This window comes from Sabethes cyaneus, chromosome 3 (assembly GCF_943734655.1).
Source record: "Sabethes cyaneus chromosome 3, idSabCyanKW18_F2, whole genome shotgun sequence".
NCBI classification, from domain to species: Eukaryota; Metazoa; Arthropoda; class Insecta; order Diptera; family Culicidae; genus Sabethes; species Sabethes cyaneus.
In genome coordinates, this window is record NC_071355.1 from 57,658,517 (window position 1) to 57,679,880 (window position 21,364).

A 21,364-nucleotide genomic window follows, 5' to 3' on the forward strand; every position below is an offset into this window, starting at 1 on the left:
CCAAAAATTTCGGTCTGTTCAAAACCTAAATTACTGCCACAAAAAATTGCCCAAGTTTCGATTGTTTAACTAACTGAATACGACTGGTTGTACTCAGCAGTCAGATCTGTGAATGCAGTCGGAATCTAGACAACACCGATTATTGCCGACACAATGACGCACAGAACTGTTCATACCGTTTGTCGCAACGGCAGCACAATTTATTTAAATTAGACTGGAAATTGGACATGAAATTGGGCTTAAAATTGGACTTGAATTAGACTAGAAATTAGCTTTAAAATGGTACATTGAATTGGAATTTTGTTTTATTTTTGTATTTATTAAAGTTTATTAACCCAGCAATGTTCTTTAATTTACAGGTCGGTGATAGTGCTGTGTTTCTATCCACGGGCCGTCCCGATAGGCCGTACATCGGTCACATCGAGTCCATGTGGGAAACGTCCACCAACAATATGGTGGTACGCGTCAAATGGTTCTACCATCCAGAGGAAACCGAAGGATGCCCCAATCTGAAGTATCCGGTACGTGTCAGAAATACTCTGGCAAAAATTGAAATATCTAACTATCCGCTTTTCTTCTTGCAGGGTGCCCTTTTCCAGTCACCGCACGAGGACGAGAACGACGTGCAAACGATTTCGCACAAATGTGAGGTCCTGTCGCTGAAGGAGTACACCGCCAAGTTCGGCTCGGACCCCAAGCAGTACAGTGCGATCTACGACAACAATGACACCTACTATCTGGCAGGCTACTACGATCCGACGGTTATCACCATCAAAATGCAGCCGGAAATCGAGGTGCTGCCAGGGGAGGAAAAATGGGCCAAAACAAATTAAGCTGAACTGTTTTCTTCCGTGATTCCGTGATTGTGATGCAATTCTAGGATGTGCAATTTTTTCGGCAAACACTTTTGCAATCTTATTTCTCCGAATACCCGTCATACATATTGGCGCTTACGCGTAGGCTTATTCCATCGCTCGAGTTGGAGTTATCTTAGTTGTTAAAAACAATTCAAAGACTTCAAAGTGAATCGTATAGAGAAGTAGACCCAAGCAGTTCTTGTAAAGAATCTGTTCGCTAAAGCAACACTTTCTAAAAGTGCGTAGAATTAGGCTATAAATATCTGTAAATACTATTTTCGAGATTAAATAACATTAAACTATCATCTGTATAGTAGTTGTAAATTTAAGTCCGTAATATTACAGTCAGAGCTCATACTAATATCAAGCAAACTGAAGAGAATGGTAATATATTTTTCTACTTGTTGAGATTTATATAAGCCTAACATAGAAAAGACAAACTAAAAGGATACCGTATCAGGTAACACCGAAGAGCTTTTGGGAACGAAATTCAAAATACCTCTGCTATACATTATTTCCTAATCAAAAGTAAACGATACAAAACAAAAATCGAACTGAAAATGAACTATTTTGGAGTGATATTAGGGAGAAACAAAAATTATCAACCAATAACAATTGAAAGGCAAACTCTTTCGGCAATTGCGTGAGCCTATACATTTGGAATCAATTCCTTCCGTGTAAGCTAATGTACAGCAGGGGTAAATCGCAGCGATCTGTGAAGTTTTACTTAAAATTACCGCTTGATAATCGGATGATTTTTCAACTTGATCTCTTTCCATCGTTAGTTGGTATCATGCAATCCGTTTCAATCCTAGTATTACAACCCATCTAGCTGTTGAAGCATTAGAATATCTAGATTAAGTGTATTACCAAGCAGGTAGAGCAGTGGCAAGATAGTATAATTTATTCGAACATTTACAGCACACACACTCACACAGACAAACACAAGTCGCTTCAGATTAGCAGCGATAAAATCAATTTTTTTCTCAAATCATAAACTGTAAGAATCTAACTTCGATCGATGGATGGCAAACCCGCACAGATGGCGATAAACGAGACAAACGGAACCCAGTGGCAAAATTTAGTTTCTAGGTTTAAGAGAAAAAAATCGTCGTTCGTGTTTTGTTTTGTATAAATATGGAAACGTAGAATTTGAATAATGGTATCAGTCGAGTAAGAATTGGATTAAAATTCAAAACGAGCTTCTGCTATGCTACAAGTTTAGCTTATTACGCTGTGTTTAGCGCACGTTTCTTCGCACCAATACAGTTTTTGTGCATGTTAAGTTGATCACATTTCTAGCGCTAATTTAAGATTTATGTATGTATACTGAATTGATTCTGATTCTGACCCTGACAATAGGGCACCAACGGTAATAGGTTGTATACTCAGACGGAGGAAAATCAAAATGTACGATTGGCTAAGTGACTGGAGGCTGAACGAACGTGTTGAGTACGAATGCATTTACGCGGCAGATCAGAAAGAAGCACGCTAAAATGATCCATTTTTAATTATTATTATTATTATTATTGGCCAATCGAAGAACTAGTTATTAGGTGTATGTTTTTTATGATCATGTATGTGTAAACTGGACATAAAATTGGCCCAAGCATTGAGAGGAATGTTTTAGTGACCTGATGACATCCAAATAATTATTTTCACCGACGTAAAGGAGGTTAATAAAAAAAATCAACAATTATGCTCAAAGCTCAACGCACTTTATTTCCATTCAGTATACATTCACCGGGGCGGCATTGCCGTACATATGCTTCCAGGAGCTCGGAATGGCCACCTTAATGGGCACACCATCAGCTTCGCGCGGGAGCAGTTGCTTCAGCTGATCCAGTAGCGAAATAAGCTGCACTGCGTCGGCCGTATTATCCCCTTCGGAGACGTAGTTGAACAGCACTAAACTGGCTAGTTGCTTTTCACTGCAAGCATTCCACAGTGCAACGGCAAATCCTCCACCATGAATTACGTTTCCCTCCGCGCTGGTCCACTGTAAGGTACGCAATTTTTCGGCGCGACTCGTCAGAAATGATTCGTTTGCCAGGTAGCGATACGGACGGGCACCGACTTGATGGTTTTCATGGGCAAAGCTGCTGCTTAATATAACAACTTCCGAAAACTGCTTGTCCCGCGCAAACCCGGATAGATTATCAAGGAAATCTGTTTGCAGTGCACCAACTAGCGGTGCCCGCAGCTGCAGGACCACAAGTTTTCTCTGTTCGGAAACATACAGCTCCGCTGTAGTGGTAATCTTGTCCGTGTCGTGCGCATAGGCGGCGGGTCCAACCACTGGAATCAAGGCCGGATGCCACAGGAGCCCAATTTTCTGCATCTTGAGCGTTTCGATTAGCAAATCGACGGCCAATTGTGCAACATTACCGACACTGACACTCGGCACTATCAACAGGTAGCCGGAGAATGGAAGCTCTTTAGTTAATTTGAACATTGCTCTGAATTTGTATTTAATATTATTCAAATATTTCACGCTCTGTCCGAGTTCCGGTTCGAAAAGGATTACCGGCTATGCAAAAATTCGAATTTTAAACTCTGAAACTTCACCTCAGCGTTTTTGTTGACAAGCAAAACTAATCAGGGCTGCCAGATTGTTCCCTATAGAAAACGTAATCTGAGATCAAAGTAAATTGATATATACCAGGTATATGACAATGCGAGCTGTCATTATACACTTTGCACTAACACATCTACACTAGTTCTGAGATTTCGAGCATTTTGTATGGAAAATTAGTTAATTTTTTAAAAAAATCGTTGGATACGCAAGATTTGTCTTTTTTTTTCTTACAGCTTTTATGTTTATGCTTAGAACATTATTTCTAGTATGTATTTTCATGAATACAATGAAGTGCAACATTCCAAATTGCAAGCGGAAATTTTTTCGTCAAAGCGGTATTGTGCTTTGCAAGAAATCTTTTCATTCTCGGAAAGTTCATAGCAAGCTGTCAAAATAATTCTGTATTGAGCGAAGCTGACGAATTTTCGTTAATTGGATATCGATATTTTTCACATATCGATACGTATACTCAGCTGAAAGCATAATCAGCAAAATTGTTCGCATCACGTGACGAATCTGCATTTTACATTTGTTTTATAACACTCCGTATAACGTGTTAACATTTATAAAGCTGTTATATGCATGCCGAAATTAACTATTTCAAAAAAAACTATATCGAGATTTCGTCCACGAATATCGATACCAGTTATATCGATACATTATCGCCCAATGCTGATCTCGCCAAATATTGAAGGATGTGCTTTTGTCCAGAGCTGCCATACAAATAGATTAATTTCTATTGTTTAGATATTTGCAACCCCATTCCGTACTTCTTAAATTTTGTTACTATTTACACATATTTTTATACTTATGATATTCAATGAATTTATATAATACATATTTTTGAATGTAAAAGGCTAAAAGACGTTTTTTTATGTAGTTTTAGTTGCTAAAGCATCAGTAACAATTGCGCATATAAACCAAAATATATTTGGCCACCTTGCCTTGTTCTCGTTGCGGTGATTGACGATGCGGGTTACCGCCGCAACAGGATGAAAATTTATGTAAATAACCGCAATATCAAGATGTCTCAAAGAAATGTCGTTATATCGCTTTCCTACAAGTAGTAAAACAAAAAAGATTTTTTTTTAAATGCTCGGACATGATTGTTCAATAAGCAGCATGAGCAACATTGTAATCCGCCCGCGATATTTTTCGTCTGATTTCTGGTAAGCTTTTTAAAGTGTTAATTATCTTCTAAGACCGTTTTGTAGCAATCTAAGATTACTTTTTATGGTTTTCTACGTAGTGTTGAGACGGGTAAATTTATGATAAAAAGGTATCATCTTCACGGAGAATAAAAATGTAGTTTCAACCATATTTATGGTTGTTTTACGCACACACAAAAATTTCGTTTTGTTTCAAACTGAAATGTATGATTGAAATGAAAATATTTATTGTTACATCAATGTCAACTTCAAATTTGAAAATACTTTACTTTTAATTCAAAACTGTTATTTACTTGATTCAAACAGAATCTCGTTTGGAAACAACAATATTTTCAGGTTGTTATAAAAATATTTTATTGAGGCTTAAAACAACAATCATTTTGTTTGAAACAAACCGGAGCTTTTTCGCTCCGTGTTGGAACAGTGACTTCAACTTAAGGATTTTCAAGCAGTAGCACAAGCATCTATTCGAATAAAACTATTTTTTAAAAGAAGACATCAAAGGCAGATATTCAAGAGCATCATGCAAGCAAAATGTTGGATGGAACGTGTTTTAATTCAAGCAACCGTATACCGCATTGATCGTGAAGTATTACATTAACATTAATTCATTTTTCAATTGCACATCGAAATAGTTAGTCACCCATGTTCTCAAATTTTTTACGCATAATAAAGAAGGCTACAAGTGCAAATGACTTTAAAATATATTCCTTACATTTCATCGTAAATGTTCAAATATTTCTCTGGAATAATATAGCTGCATTCATTAATTACAATTAATTTAGTTTTAATTTTCATGCAAGTTCCACCATATTTCAGAACTATGTCTTCTTCTTTCTACACACACTAATGCAACCCTCGATGGTCACATACCTGGTATATATCAATTTACTTTGATCTGAGATTTTGTTTAAATATTGCTCTTTGCATTGAAAGTTGGATTTTGAACACACTTGTCCAGTCACACATTTTGTAGGTGAGAAAAGTTGCCAAAATTTCGTGGGAAAAAACCATGAATCTTGGTTGATTTCTATTTAAATTCTAATGCTTACGTAGAGTCGTTATCGACGCAAAGAATAATATAAAAATAGTTTCTAAATACATAATTCCACGCATAATTCATAACTTGAATAAATATGCAGCATATATGAAATAAACAGCGGGGTGCTATCCCTATCTTAACGAACGGTGTTTGACAGTCGACTTAACGAAGGGTGCTATTTCAAGAAATGCAAGAAATAGCGCCCGTCTGATAGGCAGGGATGCCACATATAATTCTGTGTTTTTTGTTGAAAAAATCTGACAATCTGTACGGCGAGGAAAAATATCTGTGCAAAAATCTGTCCAATGCAAAACAATGAGAGTGAAAGAGATAGAGAGTCATTTTGCTGGCTATTTTCGTCTCTTTCACTCTCATGTAAAAGCTCAAAAACCTGTTTAATCTGTGTAATTTGGCGAAAATCTGTATTCTGTGCATATAGATTCTGTACAGGCGATTTCTTTCAAATATCTGTTAAACACAGAATAATCTGTGCATGTGGCAACACTGCTGACAGGTAGATTTGCTGCCAACCTTGTCCCTTGTCGAGATGTGCTGAGATGTTGGCAACAAAAACATGCGGCACCCATCGCAAGCCCCTGGAAATAAATGAAAAATTAAATACTATTTGCTTTCCCTAATACAACTGGTACTGGCGCCACTGCTAAATCAAATGTCAGGTCAGATGGGAGAGTTGTAATGATGGGAAATGTCGGTCAAAATCTATAACGATTATTGATAAAGTTTTGTTATCGTTAATAATTAATAACGATAATATGGCAATATAAGCAAAAATACGTAAGAAATAGAACAAAAATGTTAAAATAATAACAAATCAAGAAGAAGATTTCACTTTAAACCCTCGAATTTTCGATATTCTTCCATGACGATAAAGTTTGATGGTATTATCGATATAAGATTACTAGCGATATTATCAGTAGCACACTTTTCATCACAGTTTTGAAGGTTGCACTTAGTAACTGTGCAGTCCAATTGAGTGTGAAGAGCGCAATACAAGTTAAAATATTGGGAGCTTTGCCCAAAGTTAAACGCGGTTTAAAGGAAACACCGCGCTTGAAGCAAACACCGCGCTAGAACTGCTGACAGAATGTTGTAAACAAACATGTTGTTCACGTAACTGGGTGGCCAAAAGTAACTAAAACTTTATGATTTCTGTGTAATTTCGTCCAATAATATCAAAATCGACCCAGAAACTATGAAAGAGCATTTCATTTTTGAGCAGCGCGGTGGATAACTTTCAATGAAACTCATAATATTACGTAACGCAACAACGCTATTTAGGCATCGTTCACAAAAGACGTCCGGTATTTTTGGACGTTTAGGAACCCCCACCCCATCGGCATCAGGCAACCTACCCAAGTAGCAACGGTAGCTGAATTGCAAGAGCAATGGCTGTTTACGGGTTGGTTTAAGGCGATCAAAGCTGCACTTTATGCACTCAAAGCACTCAAATGGTGTTTAAATAAGCGATGTTTAAGCTACTTTAAGTTTTTCAAACCAGTTCTCTCCCAAAAGCTGATAAAAAAAAAGCTTTATAGCGGATTTTTCTGCTAAACAATCTGCTTCTAAACAGCCATAAACATCAAACCGTTTTACGGCTGCTTAAAGGTGTTAAAATTTAGAGCAGAAGCTTTCATTAGGCTCACAGCTTAATGAATGGCTGCTTAAGGGTGTTAAAGTGGCTTTACAAACTTCTACCAAGTTTTCTTTCGGCTCACAGCACACATACTGCCAGATCATAGAATTTCGCAATTCGGCTGACAGCAAAAGTTTGTCAGTTATCGACATTATCGACTGCTTCACGCTAGACGGGCTAGGCTTCAGGTGTAAAGATATTCTCACTGTCTGTTCTGCAGATGCAAATGGGGCGGATCCAACCCATCGACATCTCTATATTGAACTGCAGTAAACGTCAGCGACAGCATGTCCGGGGCTCAAAATTTGACAGCGGGCCCAAATCAGATTGCTGGCAGTTGAGTGAAACGCAGTGCTGACATGCTATCTCATTTTCGCACACACGAGATGTTGGCGGCGAAAACATGGTTGTCTGCCGATGGGGTGGGCGGATCATACGATGAGTGCTTATGGATCAAAAGATGGCGGGTTCAATTGGGTCCTAAAGCCCTATGTCGTTTTTAGCTTGAAACGATGAGGTTAGGGTTAGGAACACATATTTTAAAATTTAATTTTATATTTTTAGGCTATTGCCGTTAAAAACCTTTTTTTTTTAATTTTGTGAAATTTTTAACAAAAAATAAACATTTGGGCAACCTTATACCTATAGACAAACTATAGTTGTGCATGGTTGTGTCAAGCGGTGTCTAGACAACACGAATTATAAAAAGAAACCATAGTATGTCTTGAAATGTCAGGGAAAACTTTTTGTTTACCTTCACGCTCATGTGATAGTGTGTCAAAAAGTCAAAAGTTGCAAAGTCAGGAAATGGCTTGGCAATCGCGACCTAAAACATTTTCTGAGTTTACAGCTCATTTTCCGGTTCCGGTCATCTCAGTTTAATTAAGGCCTTTGTCAAAATCAGCAATAAGCGTAGTGACTGCACTTGGTCACAGCGTGGATGGCTTCAGTTGTCGGATGCAACACCCGCCATCGAGATGCAACCGTGTTTGGTTAGAAACGCACAGAAATTTTTGGTCTGCCGTTCGCCCTACTGCTGATTCATATCGGAGTAGCAGAACATACCAATCTGATTGATAATACGGTGCCAGTTTCGGTTGGCGTTTTTTTTTTCATACTGTTCTGCGGGGTCGATTGTACCGAGATTATACTGTTGGCCATCAGTTTGACATCGTTTAGTCATTCTTAGCGCAAACTAGATTTGGACAAAGTCTAGCACCGTGAATCGATGGATTGGAATACATTACCCGAATCAAAACTTTTATCCGATAACTAGTACAAATTTGATGTTCCACTTCCTCACGACCAGCAAAACGCAGACAAGCACAAGAGACAACTGCGAAGCTGTAACTGTCAAAACGATCAGCTGCTCTAATGTCAAACCAGAGTTGCCAGTGAGAAAAAGTTATCATTGTTGCCAGAAACGTGTTATTTTCGTTATGTCAAGGAAGATCTCTAATGTCAAGGGAGAATAAATTACAATATTTTTGTTTTTTAATTTTTTAGTGCGCTGCATCTTTTTAAAAAAGAAAAAACTAAACTCTGGTAGTCATAATGGGAAGCTTTATCGTTCCTTCTAAAAAAATCATCTTTTTATCACAAATTTTAGGACCCAATTCCCGGAAAAAAGACATGCATTTTTAATTAGCTAGCTTTACTTGTACGAATTAAAGTTATTCGAAACTAAAAATAATCGCGTTCACGGCGAAATAAAAATGACACGTTCCATTTTTTAAAATAGATTTTTTTTTGCTGCATAAAGGTTGATAAAGCGTTAATTAAGCGACTGGAAAAGCAGATTGTAAAACTATTTCTCGTTCTAAAAATAGAATTGACAGCATTGCGCAAATTGGCTATTTAAAAGCGCAAAAAAGTTTCTATTAAGCTTCATTGCAGCTTCGAAAGCAGCTATTAATTAGCCTGAAGCTTGATAAAATCACCAGATTTAGATGTTCAAGAGCGGAAAAAAGGTTTTCATTTCTAAACCTAAACCATAGATCAGCCACAGGTTGAATTAAATCAGCTATAAAAGCGTTTGATCAGCCTGAAATTGTTACTTGGGTAGAGTGTCAAATTATCGTCAAAATTGGAATGAAAATTATCTGTCAGTATCATTCCAATCGAGCAGACGACCAATGGGGAACCCCCCACCCCCATCGTCCTTTTTCGTACACATTCTAGATAGAATTAACAAAAGGGAGAATGTCGCAAATGTAAACAAAACGAATGAGAGTTACTTTTTGCTGGACAAGCATAGGAAAAGCAACCATCACTCGGTTTGTTTACACTTGCGACATTCGCCCTTTTGTTAATGAATGTCAAAAGATTGTGCCCACTTGTGCTCAATATCCGCCATTATCGCTCGTGGAAAGCTGGATACTTGCGGTTGTTTTACGGTTTTACGCACAAACAGAAATTTCATTTTGTTTCAAACTGAAATCTATGTTTGAATTAAAAATATTTATTGTTAAATCAATGTTAAATTCAAAATTAAAAATACTTTACTGTTAATTTAAAACAGTTATTTTCTTGATTCAAAATGATTGAAATAACAATTTTCTCAGGTTGTTTCAAAAATATTGTATTGAGGTTTAAAGCAATGACAATTATTTTGCTTGAAACAAACTGTCGACTAACATTTGAAAGGGGAGGATAAGCCAACTGTCAATCAGAACGAGTGAGAGTTCATTTTCCTATGCTGCTCCAGCAAAAAATAAACTCTCACTCGTTCTGTTTGACAGTTGGCTTATTCGCCCCTTTCAAATGTTGGTCGACAACTGGACTGGAAACTTGTTAGTAACCCCTTGGTTTGGGGAGGGGGGCTTACAAAAATTTAATTTTCCCGGAAACAAATTTTCCAATGCAATCAGCAATCTGGCAACTCTGATTATGATTTCTGCTTTGTTTACGTTTATCGCACCGAATTGAGCGAATTAAACATAACATTAATATAAATCAAATTTTATTAATTTACTGTGAACAAGTTCAAAAGTTTTTAAACATTATCAGACACTCCTATTTATCACAAGAGCTGGCTTTGTGGACCGATAGATCTAAGCCATCACAGTGAAGGAAAAAATCGTTTGCAGTGAGTAACGTTTCCAAGCCATCATGGTTGATGTTAAAAAGTTTAGTGAAATTGACCTGTATGGTCTGCTTGATATTGAAATCGGTGCCACCGAAGCCGATGTAAGTATAGCAATTAGTTTTACTACATGAAGTTGGTTTCTTATACTTTTCCTAATCTGTAGATTCGCAAAGCTTACCGCAGAAAAGCACTGCAATGCCATCCAGACAAGAACCCCGACAACCCGAAGGCAGCCGAGTTATTCCAGGAACTATCGAACGCGTTGGAAATCCTTATTGATAGTTCAGCACGGGCCGCGTACGATAAGCTACTTAACGCCAAAAAAGCCGCTCAGCTGCGAACGAAGCAGTTGGATAGTAAAAGACAAAAGCTCAAAAATGATCTGGAAGAGCGAGAACGGCGTGCACGGGAGCAAGCTGCTGCCGGATCGTATAAGGTTAACAAAACCCCGGAAGAACTGTTTCAGGAAGAGTTTGAACGGCTTCGCAAAGAAGGCTCGAAGCTGATCGAAGAGGAGCAAGAGCTGATGCGACAGCAGCTGCGCGAAGAAAAAGCAATGCAAAGCGCAGCAAAGTCAAGCTGGGATCCCTCCAAGCATAGGATAAAGATCCGCTGGAAAGCCGCCAGTGACGATCCGTCGAACGGTGGTTATTCGGAAGCAGTTTTGAACAAGTTCCTTAGTAAATATGGCGATATTAATGTACTGGTGATGAGCCCGAAAAAGAATGGAAGCGCTCTAGTGGAGTTTAAAACTCAGGAAGCAGCAGAGATGGCAGTTAGTTATGAAAAAGGACGACTGGACAATGCCTGCAGCCTGGAATGGATAGGAGATGCTCCCAAAAATAAAACATCTCGTACTGGTGGTTCGAGCACGGTTACCGAAAGAGATTTCGAAAGTTTAGTTTTGCGTCAGCTGCGACAGGCGGAGGAGCGTAAGCGATTGATCGAGCAAATGATGCGGGAAGATGCCGAAGAGGAAAATGCTTAGCTGTAAAACATTCTGGTATTTATGTATTTTTATTGATTTGTTTTCGTATGCCGGGATTTTTTTTAGGTAAATTTCCTAATTCTGTTTTACAAACAGAAGTTTGCCTGACTAATTCGAAATGAAAATCGATGCCGATAGTTTCTCCTGATACTAGACGTAATTTTTGTAGAGGCTAGTTTTTCCTTTAGCCGAACGGATGAAAGAACTCCCCGAGATACGTTGGTACATTTCTCACGATTGCACTAATGTTGGCTGCTGGGAGCCTATCCTAATTTTGGTCGCTTCCTCTACCATCTGAACAAGTTCTGGCAGCCTCTCGATTTCTCCCCGGGCCAGTCCTAAGCGTTCGATTTCCTGCACGTAGTGTATCACATCTACTTGCAATTGCAGTCGAATTTTGTCATCGTCGGTCATTGTTGTTGTTGTGCTGCTGCTGTTGGTATTGGTTTGTGTACTGGAGTTGCGATCCCGGAGATTTTTAAGCCGACGCAATGATTCTTCTGTTTTTTGAACTGATGTTAGCACCTCTTCCACTGCTTGATAGTAACTAGAAAAGACAGGGTTAGTCCTGAAATGTATTTTTGTAAATATTCAACTCGTTTAACTGCTTACCTTGTAGTCAAATTGTTGTAAACATTGGCCAAAAACTCTTTTAGTCGTTCATCTCCTATCATCGATTGGTAACGTTCTCGAAATAACTTGCTTGGTTGCAGTAGTTGTTCCATATACTGACAACACCGACTGGGTACTTCTCGGTTGGTTTTTCTGTACAATCGAGGAATATCGTTAACTTGTTTGATATAAGGAAAGCTGGATTGCACCAGTTCCTGCACGATTAAAGTTTGAATGCGATTCTGTTTCGTCGCAAGGGCTGATTTGTTGTCGAAAAATATGTCATCCAATTTTGCAGAACTCAAAGCAAGACTATTGGGAGCTCGCTGCTGGATTAGGTTAACTATTTTCGGGATTTTTCTCGATAAATTGCTAACATCAGAATACAATGTGGCAAGAAGTTTCAATTTAAGAGAAAACGTTTCTTGCTGTTGGTCTGCGGTTGATAGGGTTGGTTCAATCGTGACAGCTATATCGATCCAGGTCGTAATTCTGGACAGCAGCTGCAGTGTTAGCTTAATGAACCGATGAAACAATTGCGGCAGATAAATTCCGTCCTGCCAGCAGTTAGAAATGCACGTGAGCGCAACGGAAAAAGGCAACAAATTAAATTGACTGGAACTGATTTGCTGAATGGAAAACCTGGCTGCATCAAATTCTCGAATACACACTTTTTCCAAATTCGATCCGATTTCCTGAAAACGAATTTGAAAATAAACTGGCAAGTTCCACCGAACCTGGAAACTTTTGTATTGGGGGTGTGCTTTAAAGTCCGTCACTTCATCAGGATCTTGCAATATCAGCTCAATCCGCTCCAGGAACTCCAGAGTACATTGGTATTTCTGATAAAAGGATTCCGGATTTCCTGGTGCAAAAATTGACGACATATTCGTTTCCATGCGACGCTCTACTTCAGTCCAAAAACTGTTCACCACAAAATTATAACCTTTGACTTTTCCGTTTTTCTTCGTCAAATCCAGCAACAGTTTCATATTAATCGAAACAAAATCTAGTATCTGATTGTAAATTCCCGCCAGGCCTTGGGGCGAATTTTGCAGGCTACTCTCGGAAATAACACGATTCATGTAAGGTGAGACGATCTCTGCTTTGAAAACTTCTTCAGCCGTGCGGCATTCATCCAAAGTGCAATAGATCCGTAGACATCGCTCCAACCCGTCAAGATCCTTGCCTTCTAACATCTTTAAAAAGTAAGCTTTCATTTGCGATAGCAAACTATACTTCCAATGGCTAGCGCTTTCCAACTGCTCTTGATTTAAAAATTCACCACAAAACTTTACATTAAACTGCAGCTGGATTGATTCCAGCGCAGCACGTTCCAGCAACGTAGGACTAATCTCCCGCTCATTATCGTCAACAGGTTTCAGCAAACTCTCCAGTTTCAACAGTGCCGCTCGAACCTTTGCTAAACTCTGCAAACTTTTTTTGTATCCCCGCAGTGTCTTTTTTTGTTCTAGACAATCGGAAATGTCCTTCATTGCCCCCTCCAAGGCTGTCTTTACCGATAGGACCTCTTCCTTCAGTTTCTCCAGCGGGCTCACAATACTATTAATCTGTTGATCCAGCCCAATCAGGTTGGCTGATAAATCCACAAAATCCGCATAGTCCTGATTGATCAGTTCTATCATCGCCGAGCGGAGCACCTTCAGATACAGGCCCAAATCATCCCGTATAATTTCCAAACTGCCGGCATTGCGATTTTCGTGCAGGAATTCATCAACGGAAAATGTTTTCTAGGCAGAAAAAAAATACAATCAGTCTTTTTTAGCCATTGACATCATCAAACGTAGTCATCTTACCTTCATGAATTCGTTCTTGTCGAAGCAAAGATCGGCAGGACCGGCCGGTAGACTGAATAAATCCCGAGCGTTTGTCATTTTCCAGTTGGCTAAGATTTTCGCTTAAAAATTAGAACCACAAAACAATTCCTAAATAAAACATTGTTTTTCCTCACTCGCGTAAGCACAGTTTTGCCTTCGTGCAATTTTTGGGTTTTCTGTTTTCTCTTCTGTTTTGAAAGACTTCAAGACTTGACACATCACCCACCATCATCGTCATTGTTTCGCGTTGGATGTTGATGATGGTACAAAGCAAAGTTGCCAGTTTTGCAGAATATATTTGACTAGGGGCCTTGAACTAATTATGTGAAGCAGAAGCGATGAGTGGTGGACTTGAGTGTGGAGTTTTGAAATATTAAATATTTTATTCTAAAGGCCCAGACACAATGCATGCGGATTTTACTACGTTGCGGAAATTTGACAGAAAACCCATGGAAAAACTGTCAAATTACCGCAACGTAGTAAAATCCGTATGCATTGTGTCTGGACCTTAAGCCTGTGAATCATTTCGTGAAATTTTTAACTTTTTGGTTAAAATTTTACAGCTCGATCCATCTTCTGTCGAAAATAACCTTACTTCACAGACAAACAGACATAACACTCGTTTTCCATTCTTCGTACCGATTAAACCGTCATTTCAAATTTGGGCTTAGTTTAGAACGTCTCCGTTTTGGTCAAAGTGGCGCTTTTTGACGAAAGAAGGGGAATTCCCTATAAAAAATACTTGCTACTTCGAGAGATACTCCTGTTGCTATTTGACATTTGGAAATGTCGATCATAGATGGTGCTAGTGTTCAGGCTAAATGTGAGCTACGATAATTTTTGTTGATTTTTCTTCCAAGAGTTATGTCTGCTTGTCTGTGCCTAATCTGAAGCATGGTTATTTTTAACCAGTTCGATGGTTCCCACTTAGGCGCGTCCGGCAGAAATCGAACAAAAATATGGCTGCGAAAAACGGATTTCTGTTCGATTTCTGCCAGAGGTTTCGAATAAAAACCGGTTTTGTACTGATTCAGCTTTCCCTCCTTTTTGGAGGGTAGCAGCAGCGGACTGTAGCAGCAAGAAGCGTGCAATAAACAGGTTAACAATTAAATTATACTTGCTTTGTCATGTTCCATATTATTCTCTTACCTTTTGCCCGAAACTGCAAAACTGATTAACCACTTTTCTCACATTTGTCACATTTGACATAAAGAGAATCGAGCGAAAAATGAAGACTGGTTCTGTTTGATTTCTGCCAGGCATCCGACTTTTTCCTAAGCGGGTTTTTCTGAGAACCAATGAAATATGCACAGGTGAGGAAGGGAGCTTCGATGTTTTTCACTAATTTTTCGTTGAATTTCTTTTACCAATAGAGGCTTTCCGTCAAGAATTTTTTTCCACTAAATGTTCGGTTTTGACTCTTAGAAATGATACCCATATAAAACTTTCTTTATTAAAGCCTCTAACTGCTGTTAAAATGAAAAACTAATACGTATATTTCAACCTGTCACTTCTCGAATGTATTACCGTAGACCCCCGTTCGTTTGACCGTTTTTAATCTGAACACTTTTTAATTTGAACTCCGTTGGTTTGCACGACGTGCAAATTAAACATGGTTCAAATGTCATTCTCAATATGACATCATTTGCTTATGCAGACAATGCACATAAACACGATTTGTTTGTACTAATCTAGTATGTTTATTCTGTTTCACATTGCGTTTTCCCAACGATTATGGTAGAAATCCGATCGGAGAATGAAATAGTCGCTGCTTGCAACTGCTAACTGATTCAAACCACCAAAACAATAACAAAGAGCAGGGCAGCCAGTTCACACAAGCTCCGGCATATTTAGGGTTACCAGTTGTTCAAATTAAAAAGTAACCCCGTTAGTTTGCATGAGGAATCGTTCAAACGAACAGGGGTCCACTGTATTCACTGCAAATGCTGTAAAATCCGTATGCATTGTGTCTGGGCTTTAGGTGAAATTAGTCGTCATCGATTTTGCCTATTTCAAAAGCAGTTTTTTTGTTTGCAACAAAAATTCTGTTCTTGAAAATATATTCGCTGTGTTTAGATTGGCAAGAAGAATGCAGCAAATACATTTTTATAAACAAAACCCCGCTTTTGGACCCAAAACCTACTTCCAAAGTAGGGCTCTCCGACAAAAGTTAATGACTGCTAATTTCCCGTTCAAATACAGATATTTGTGCATGCATAAATTTGGGACCCTACCGTTTTCTCCTGAGTGTTTTATTTTCTCGATCTAATCTTTTAAATAACATAAATAGTTTATGGAGTACTTTAAAATTCAAGAACATTAGTAGAGCCAGAAAGCACAGCAACTGAAATAATTGATGTGTCCCAAATTTATGCATACACAAATTTCTGTATTTGTGGCAGCTCTGATTAGAAATGCTCAGAGGTGAGTGATACGCGGAAGCAGCCATCTTGGGAGCCAATCGTGCAACGAGAATTGTCAAAAGGGAGTCAATCGAACACGCATACCTACTGTTTGCTTAAATATTTGATTAACAAGTGTCGACCAACATTTGAAAGGGGCGGATAAGCCAACTGTCAAACAGAACGAGTGAGAATTATCTTTTGCTGGAGCAGCGTAGGAAAATGAACTCTCACTCGTTCTGTTTGACAGTTGGCTTATCCGCCCCTTTCAAATGTTTGTCGACAAGTATAGACCAAATCATCATACCGTCAATTGATAGATACTGGCGCCCTTGTTTACATTTTTGAAAATTTTCCTTTTCGTTTATAGCGAATGTAGCGTGTGTTTTAACATGTTACAGGTATAATGGCGTTTTAAATTTAGTCCTATAGGATATTATAATGCTGTTTAAACAACAAACTTACCCTTTAACAGCTGAAACTTTTTTTGGACTCTGCGGTCTGTTTGTAAACAAGGGCGCCAGTATCTGTCAGATGACGTCATCTTGATTTGGTCTATTGAAATAGTTATGAAATCTAGAGTGACTATAGAGCTTGCTAAGCCCAGTGCAAAAGGCTACAAAAACTTATCGTTTATCACTCAAACGTATGTTTTTTACCGGGGTATAACTGGGGGAAAACAAAAACAAACGTGTAAAACCAATGTAAAATCTAACAACAGCAACAACAAATCGCGCGTCGATGTGTGCGTACGATAAACGTTAGCATGCTCAATATACATAGCGAATTCATAACCCAGGTAACCAATAAGCATTTCCAATGCAATTTAAAAGCAAGTTAATAAGCATTTAAGTTGCCTTAAATGCTACTTAAATGCTATTTTGGCAAAATATGCGGCTACTTTACTGCTAGCCCTCTTATAGTGCTGACAATGCTTATTTGCAGCTAGTTATTGTGCTTCCCGAGAAAATATTTCGTTTTCCAGTTTAATATAGTTGTGCGCAAAGGTAAATCATATATTAGAGACAGTGTAAGCACGTGTAAGTTTTTTATGTTTATGCTCTTATTCTTTGCTTAGATAACATTTGTTTTGTCCTATTACGTACAGACTTACAAACAACACAGTTACAATGTCTTACGTTAACCGAAAATGATAAAATTTAAATGCTGATTGCGTTTGTGAAAAATTTGTCCATGTTTGAACGGGCAAACACGAAGCAAGCTACCCTAGCATTCCCTAGCTGATGAGCGAGAGAGAAATATTGTTGTTTTTCTCATCACTCTTGCGTTGACAGTTTCTTACGAGATTTCGTAAGAGTGTAAAAGAGATACTTTGACTGCGAGCAACCAGAACAGAGCTGCGCGCAACTGTTAGGCGCACAACTAAACCGACGAAAGAAAAATTTTAGATAATAATCGCAATACCAACAAGAAGAATTTAAATAGAATTATGGATGCCAATTTGCAACAGTTATGCAGTCAAAAAGCTGATAAACAACAACCTGCAGTATAAAACGCCAGGGATGCTAATAAACGACTGATTTACTGCTTATTTTAATGCTTATTGGTTACCTGGGAAATTAACCTGGGTTCGTGCTAACTCGAACCCGAAATTTATGAACGATACGGGTAGTTTGACAGATCGACCCGTAAACCGTGATGCTAGACAGTTTTAACCTGCGCTTCAAACTGAATGCTGTCAGTTTAACCGAGATGCAATCTCGGTTAATTTATGAACGCTTTGACAGCACTCCGATTAAAACTGAGTGCTAATCGATCTGAGCCAGGTTAATTTATGAATTCGCTAACAGAGTGGCGACATGTCATGTCAATGACACCACTTGGTGGTTTGTTTACATGTTTTTTGTCACATCCAGCTGTTTCGATTTGAAATTTCGTGAAGCATTACTGCATCAGTTTTTGTAAAATGCATGTAAGGCACTCTTAAATAAAAACTATAAATTTTTGTCAAAGATAGAAAACTCAATTCAAAATTTAACACCATGTAAAAAAACCACCAAGTGCTGTCAAAAAGTGTGGTTAGGAGCTCCCGTGTAATGATCTATTGTCACGCAACCTTGAATATTACACCACAGACAAACAGACATAACTTTTGGAAGAAAAATCAACAAAAATTATCGTACCCCACATTTAGCCTGAACACTACCCGCATAATCAAAAACTATTGGTAAAACGGTAAGTATTATAAATGTACTATATGACCAATAGTGATTGTTCGTGATATATAGCGAATTCATAAATTAACCTGGGTTCGTGCTAACTCGAACCCGAAATTTATGAACGATACGGGCAGTTTGACAGATCGACCCGTAAACCGTAATGCTAGACTGTTTTAACCTGCGCTTCAAACTGAATGCTGTCAGTTTAACCGAAATGCAATCTCGGTTAATTTATGAACGCTTTGACAGCACTTCGATTAAAACTGAGTGCTAATCGACCTGAGCCAGGTTAATTTATGAATTCGCTAATAGTTTCATATTAGTTGCTACTATTCGAAGTCGTGGATGTTAAACCATTCAGGTACGATATTGTATATAGTTAGTACTAAATAAATAGTAAGAACGAAATGCTGACTATGCTTTCTATATTTACTATTTGTGGTATAGTGCATTAAATGCAAAACAGCCATTTTGTTATACAATTTTGAAGCGAGATGTTGTGCGTCCCCAACTCCTCGATAAATTATATGAAAAAGTGCAGGTAAAACATAATGAATATGTTTTCATTTTAAATTCATATCATATGTAGTTTTTCTTTTTTTATTACAGGTATTTTCTAAAATACGCAGAGTCTAGGCCAGAGTACACATCGCTTCACAAAAAATGTGTATACACGAAGAGGTAATTTGGCTAATTTTTCTGCTTCACGGCCTAGATCCGTGCAGGTTTATGCCGTATCAGGAACTCGTCCCAACTTCCTGACCTTGGTCCTGAGCTACTCGTCGCCAATCGCCTGGGTGTTTCGACACCTACTGCGGACCGCTTCAATCTTGTCGAGCCATCTCCCGTTGGGACTTTATTCGTGCATTTATTTGGTGAAGCGAACACATATTGCAGGTTGCCGCATGTTGTCCGGCATCCACACAAATAAAACTTTTGTTTGTACTATTCATGAGAAAATAAATGAATCATTTAATTACAAAACAATATTTAGATCATTAAATATAATACACCAACGATTCCCGGTACAATCCAGTAACCATATTAGAACCACAGAGAACAGACTACCAGGTAATCGATAAAAAGTGTGTAAAAGGTTTTTATGTAATCTACGAGTAATCCTTCAATAGAGCACCCCTCGAGCAGTAAGTGGCAAACTAAATCTTGATGTCGCTGCCATCGCTGCTATGTAACTTCAGCACAAAGAAATATTGATAAAGGTACATGGATATTTTTTGATGCGTTTGGCAAACTATTTCTGGAGGGCGCCACCGACAGATTTTACACACAAAAAATCGATTTCTTCCTTCGAGCCTGTTAATCTGTTCTCTGTGTTAGAACCATTAGTGCAATGTTACATACACCATTAGAGACCATATAATTATCATTGTCCCTATCATTCAATGCGAATCGTTTGTCTCCGAAAAACCATAATAATACTATATATGTAACAGTTTTAGTACAATGTCACTGACTATATGTCCACCATACCAAGTACCGTGGACCCCCGTTCGTTTGACCATTTTTAATCTGAACACTTTTTAATTTGAACCCCGTTGGTTTGCACGACGTGCAAATTAAAAATGGTTCAAATGTCATTCTCAACATGACATCATTTGTTTATGCAGACAATGCACATAAACACGATTTGTTTATACTGACCTAGCGTGTTTAATCGGTTTTACATTTCGTTTTCCTAACGATTAAGATAGAAATCCGATCGGAAAATGCAATATTCGCACTTGCAACTGTCAACTAAAACAAACCACCAAAACAATAACAAAGAGTAGGGCGGCCAGTTCACACAGGTTTCAGCATATTTCGGGTTACTAGTTGTTCAAATTAAAAAGTAACCCCGTTAGTTTGCATGAGGAATCGTTCAAACGAACGGGGGTCCACTGTATGGTATCGCCAAAAAATTGTTCGCGAAAATCAGCATTTTTGTATATGGTAACCAAACCTAACGACTAGTTCATGCAATGGTTATTTCTCAGTTTACCATTTGGCACATAGTCAAAACCATTGCTGGGTATAGTCTGCATATGGTTATATGATTATACAGCAAATGGTTAGAAAACTATACGGAAAATCGTTGGCGTATGGTATTTGACTATGCGGGTAGCACCATCTATGATCGACATTCCCAAATAGCAAATAGCAACATGGGTGTCCTTCAAAGTAGCAAGTTTTTTTTATTCCCCTTCTTTCGTCAAAAAGCGCCACTTTGACTAAAACGGAGACATTCCCAACTAAGCCCAAATTTGAAATGACGGTTTAATCGGTACGAAGAATGAAAAACGAGTGTTATGTCTGTTTGTCTGTCATTGCAAAGCTTTGCAATGCATTTTACACTGATTGAGTTGAAAGATATATCGCTCTATTGTGCAAAATTGATGTAAACAAAACAGAAGCGGATCATGTTAAAAACGTTGAAAACAATCAAGTCACACTGCTACAGCAGTTTACTTCGCGTCAAGTGCTGGCAGTTTTTGTACACTGATGCCAAATCGTTGGCTTTAGTTTCCGCACGGAGAATAAAAATGTAGTTTCAACCATATTTATGGTTGTTTTACGCACAAACAAAAATTTCGTTTTGTTTCAAACTGAAAGGTATGATTGAAATGGAAATATTTATTGTTATATCAATGTTAACTTCAAATTTGAAAATACTTTACTTTTAATTCAAAACTGTTATTTTCTTGATTCAAACAGAATCTCGTTTGAAACAACAATATTTTCAGGTTGTTATAAAAATATTTTATTGAGGCTTAAAGCAACAATCATTTTGTTTGACACAAACTGGAGCTTCTTCGCTCCGTGCGCGTATCTCTTACTGTGAGTATTTCTAGCTCTGATTTAGGTTTAATTTTTCGTCGATCTGGCATCGCTGTTACCGATAGAAAGAAGTTGTTTTTCTTTCATTTCGGGTTTTCGGCTAACAATAAAAGTGATTCGT

General features: G+C 38.2%; 4 protein-coding genes across 6 annotated transcripts in view; 2 read left to right on the plus strand and 2 right to left on the minus strand.

Moving 5' to 3' along the window:
* LOC128743715 (protein winged eye) overlaps positions 1-2,462 on the plus strand; it is a 193,628-nt gene extending 191,166 nt beyond the window's left edge. For all 3 annotated transcript variants that reach the window (XM_053840340.1, XM_053840342.1, XM_053840341.1), the window contains 2 exons: positions 360-521; positions 585-2,462. In XM_053840340.1, the coding sequence (XP_053696315.1) occupies positions 360-521; positions 585-833 (411 nt within the window). In that variant the 3' untranslated portion in view covers positions 834-2,462. The remainder of the gene's footprint in view (positions 1-359; positions 522-584) is intronic.
* A 123-nt stretch (positions 2,463-2,585) lies between these two features.
* Positions 2,586-3,410, minus strand: LOC128743517 (proteasome assembly chaperone 2). Its single transcript, XM_053840114.1, has one exon. The coding sequence runs from the start codon at positions 3,310-3,312 to the stop codon at positions 2,587-2,589; it is 726 nt and encodes a 241-aa protein (XP_053696089.1). The 5' UTR covers positions 3,313-3,410; the 3' UTR covers position 2,586.
* A 6,833-nt stretch (positions 3,411-10,243) lies between these two features.
* On the plus strand, positions 10,244-11,512 carry LOC128741117 (dnaJ homolog subfamily C member 17). The gene is made up of 2 exons (XM_053836694.1): positions 10,244-10,489; positions 10,552-11,512. Exons 1-2 carry the CDS (start codon positions 10,412-10,414, stop codon positions 11,374-11,376), a joined length of 903 nt encoding a protein of 300 aa, XP_053692669.1. The 5' UTR covers positions 10,244-10,411; the 3' UTR covers positions 11,377-11,512.
* LOC128741115 (conserved oligomeric Golgi complex subunit 2) lies at positions 11,388-13,997 on the minus strand. The gene is made up of 3 exons (XM_053836693.1): positions 13,806-13,997; positions 11,989-13,739; positions 11,388-11,923 (listed from the first exon to the last, which is right to left on the minus strand). Exons 1-3 carry the CDS (start codon positions 13,881-13,883, stop codon positions 11,608-11,610), a joined length of 2,145 nt encoding a protein of 714 aa, XP_053692668.1. The 5' UTR covers positions 13,884-13,997; the 3' UTR covers positions 11,388-11,607.
* Positions 13,998-21,364: the final 7,367 nt, after the last annotated feature.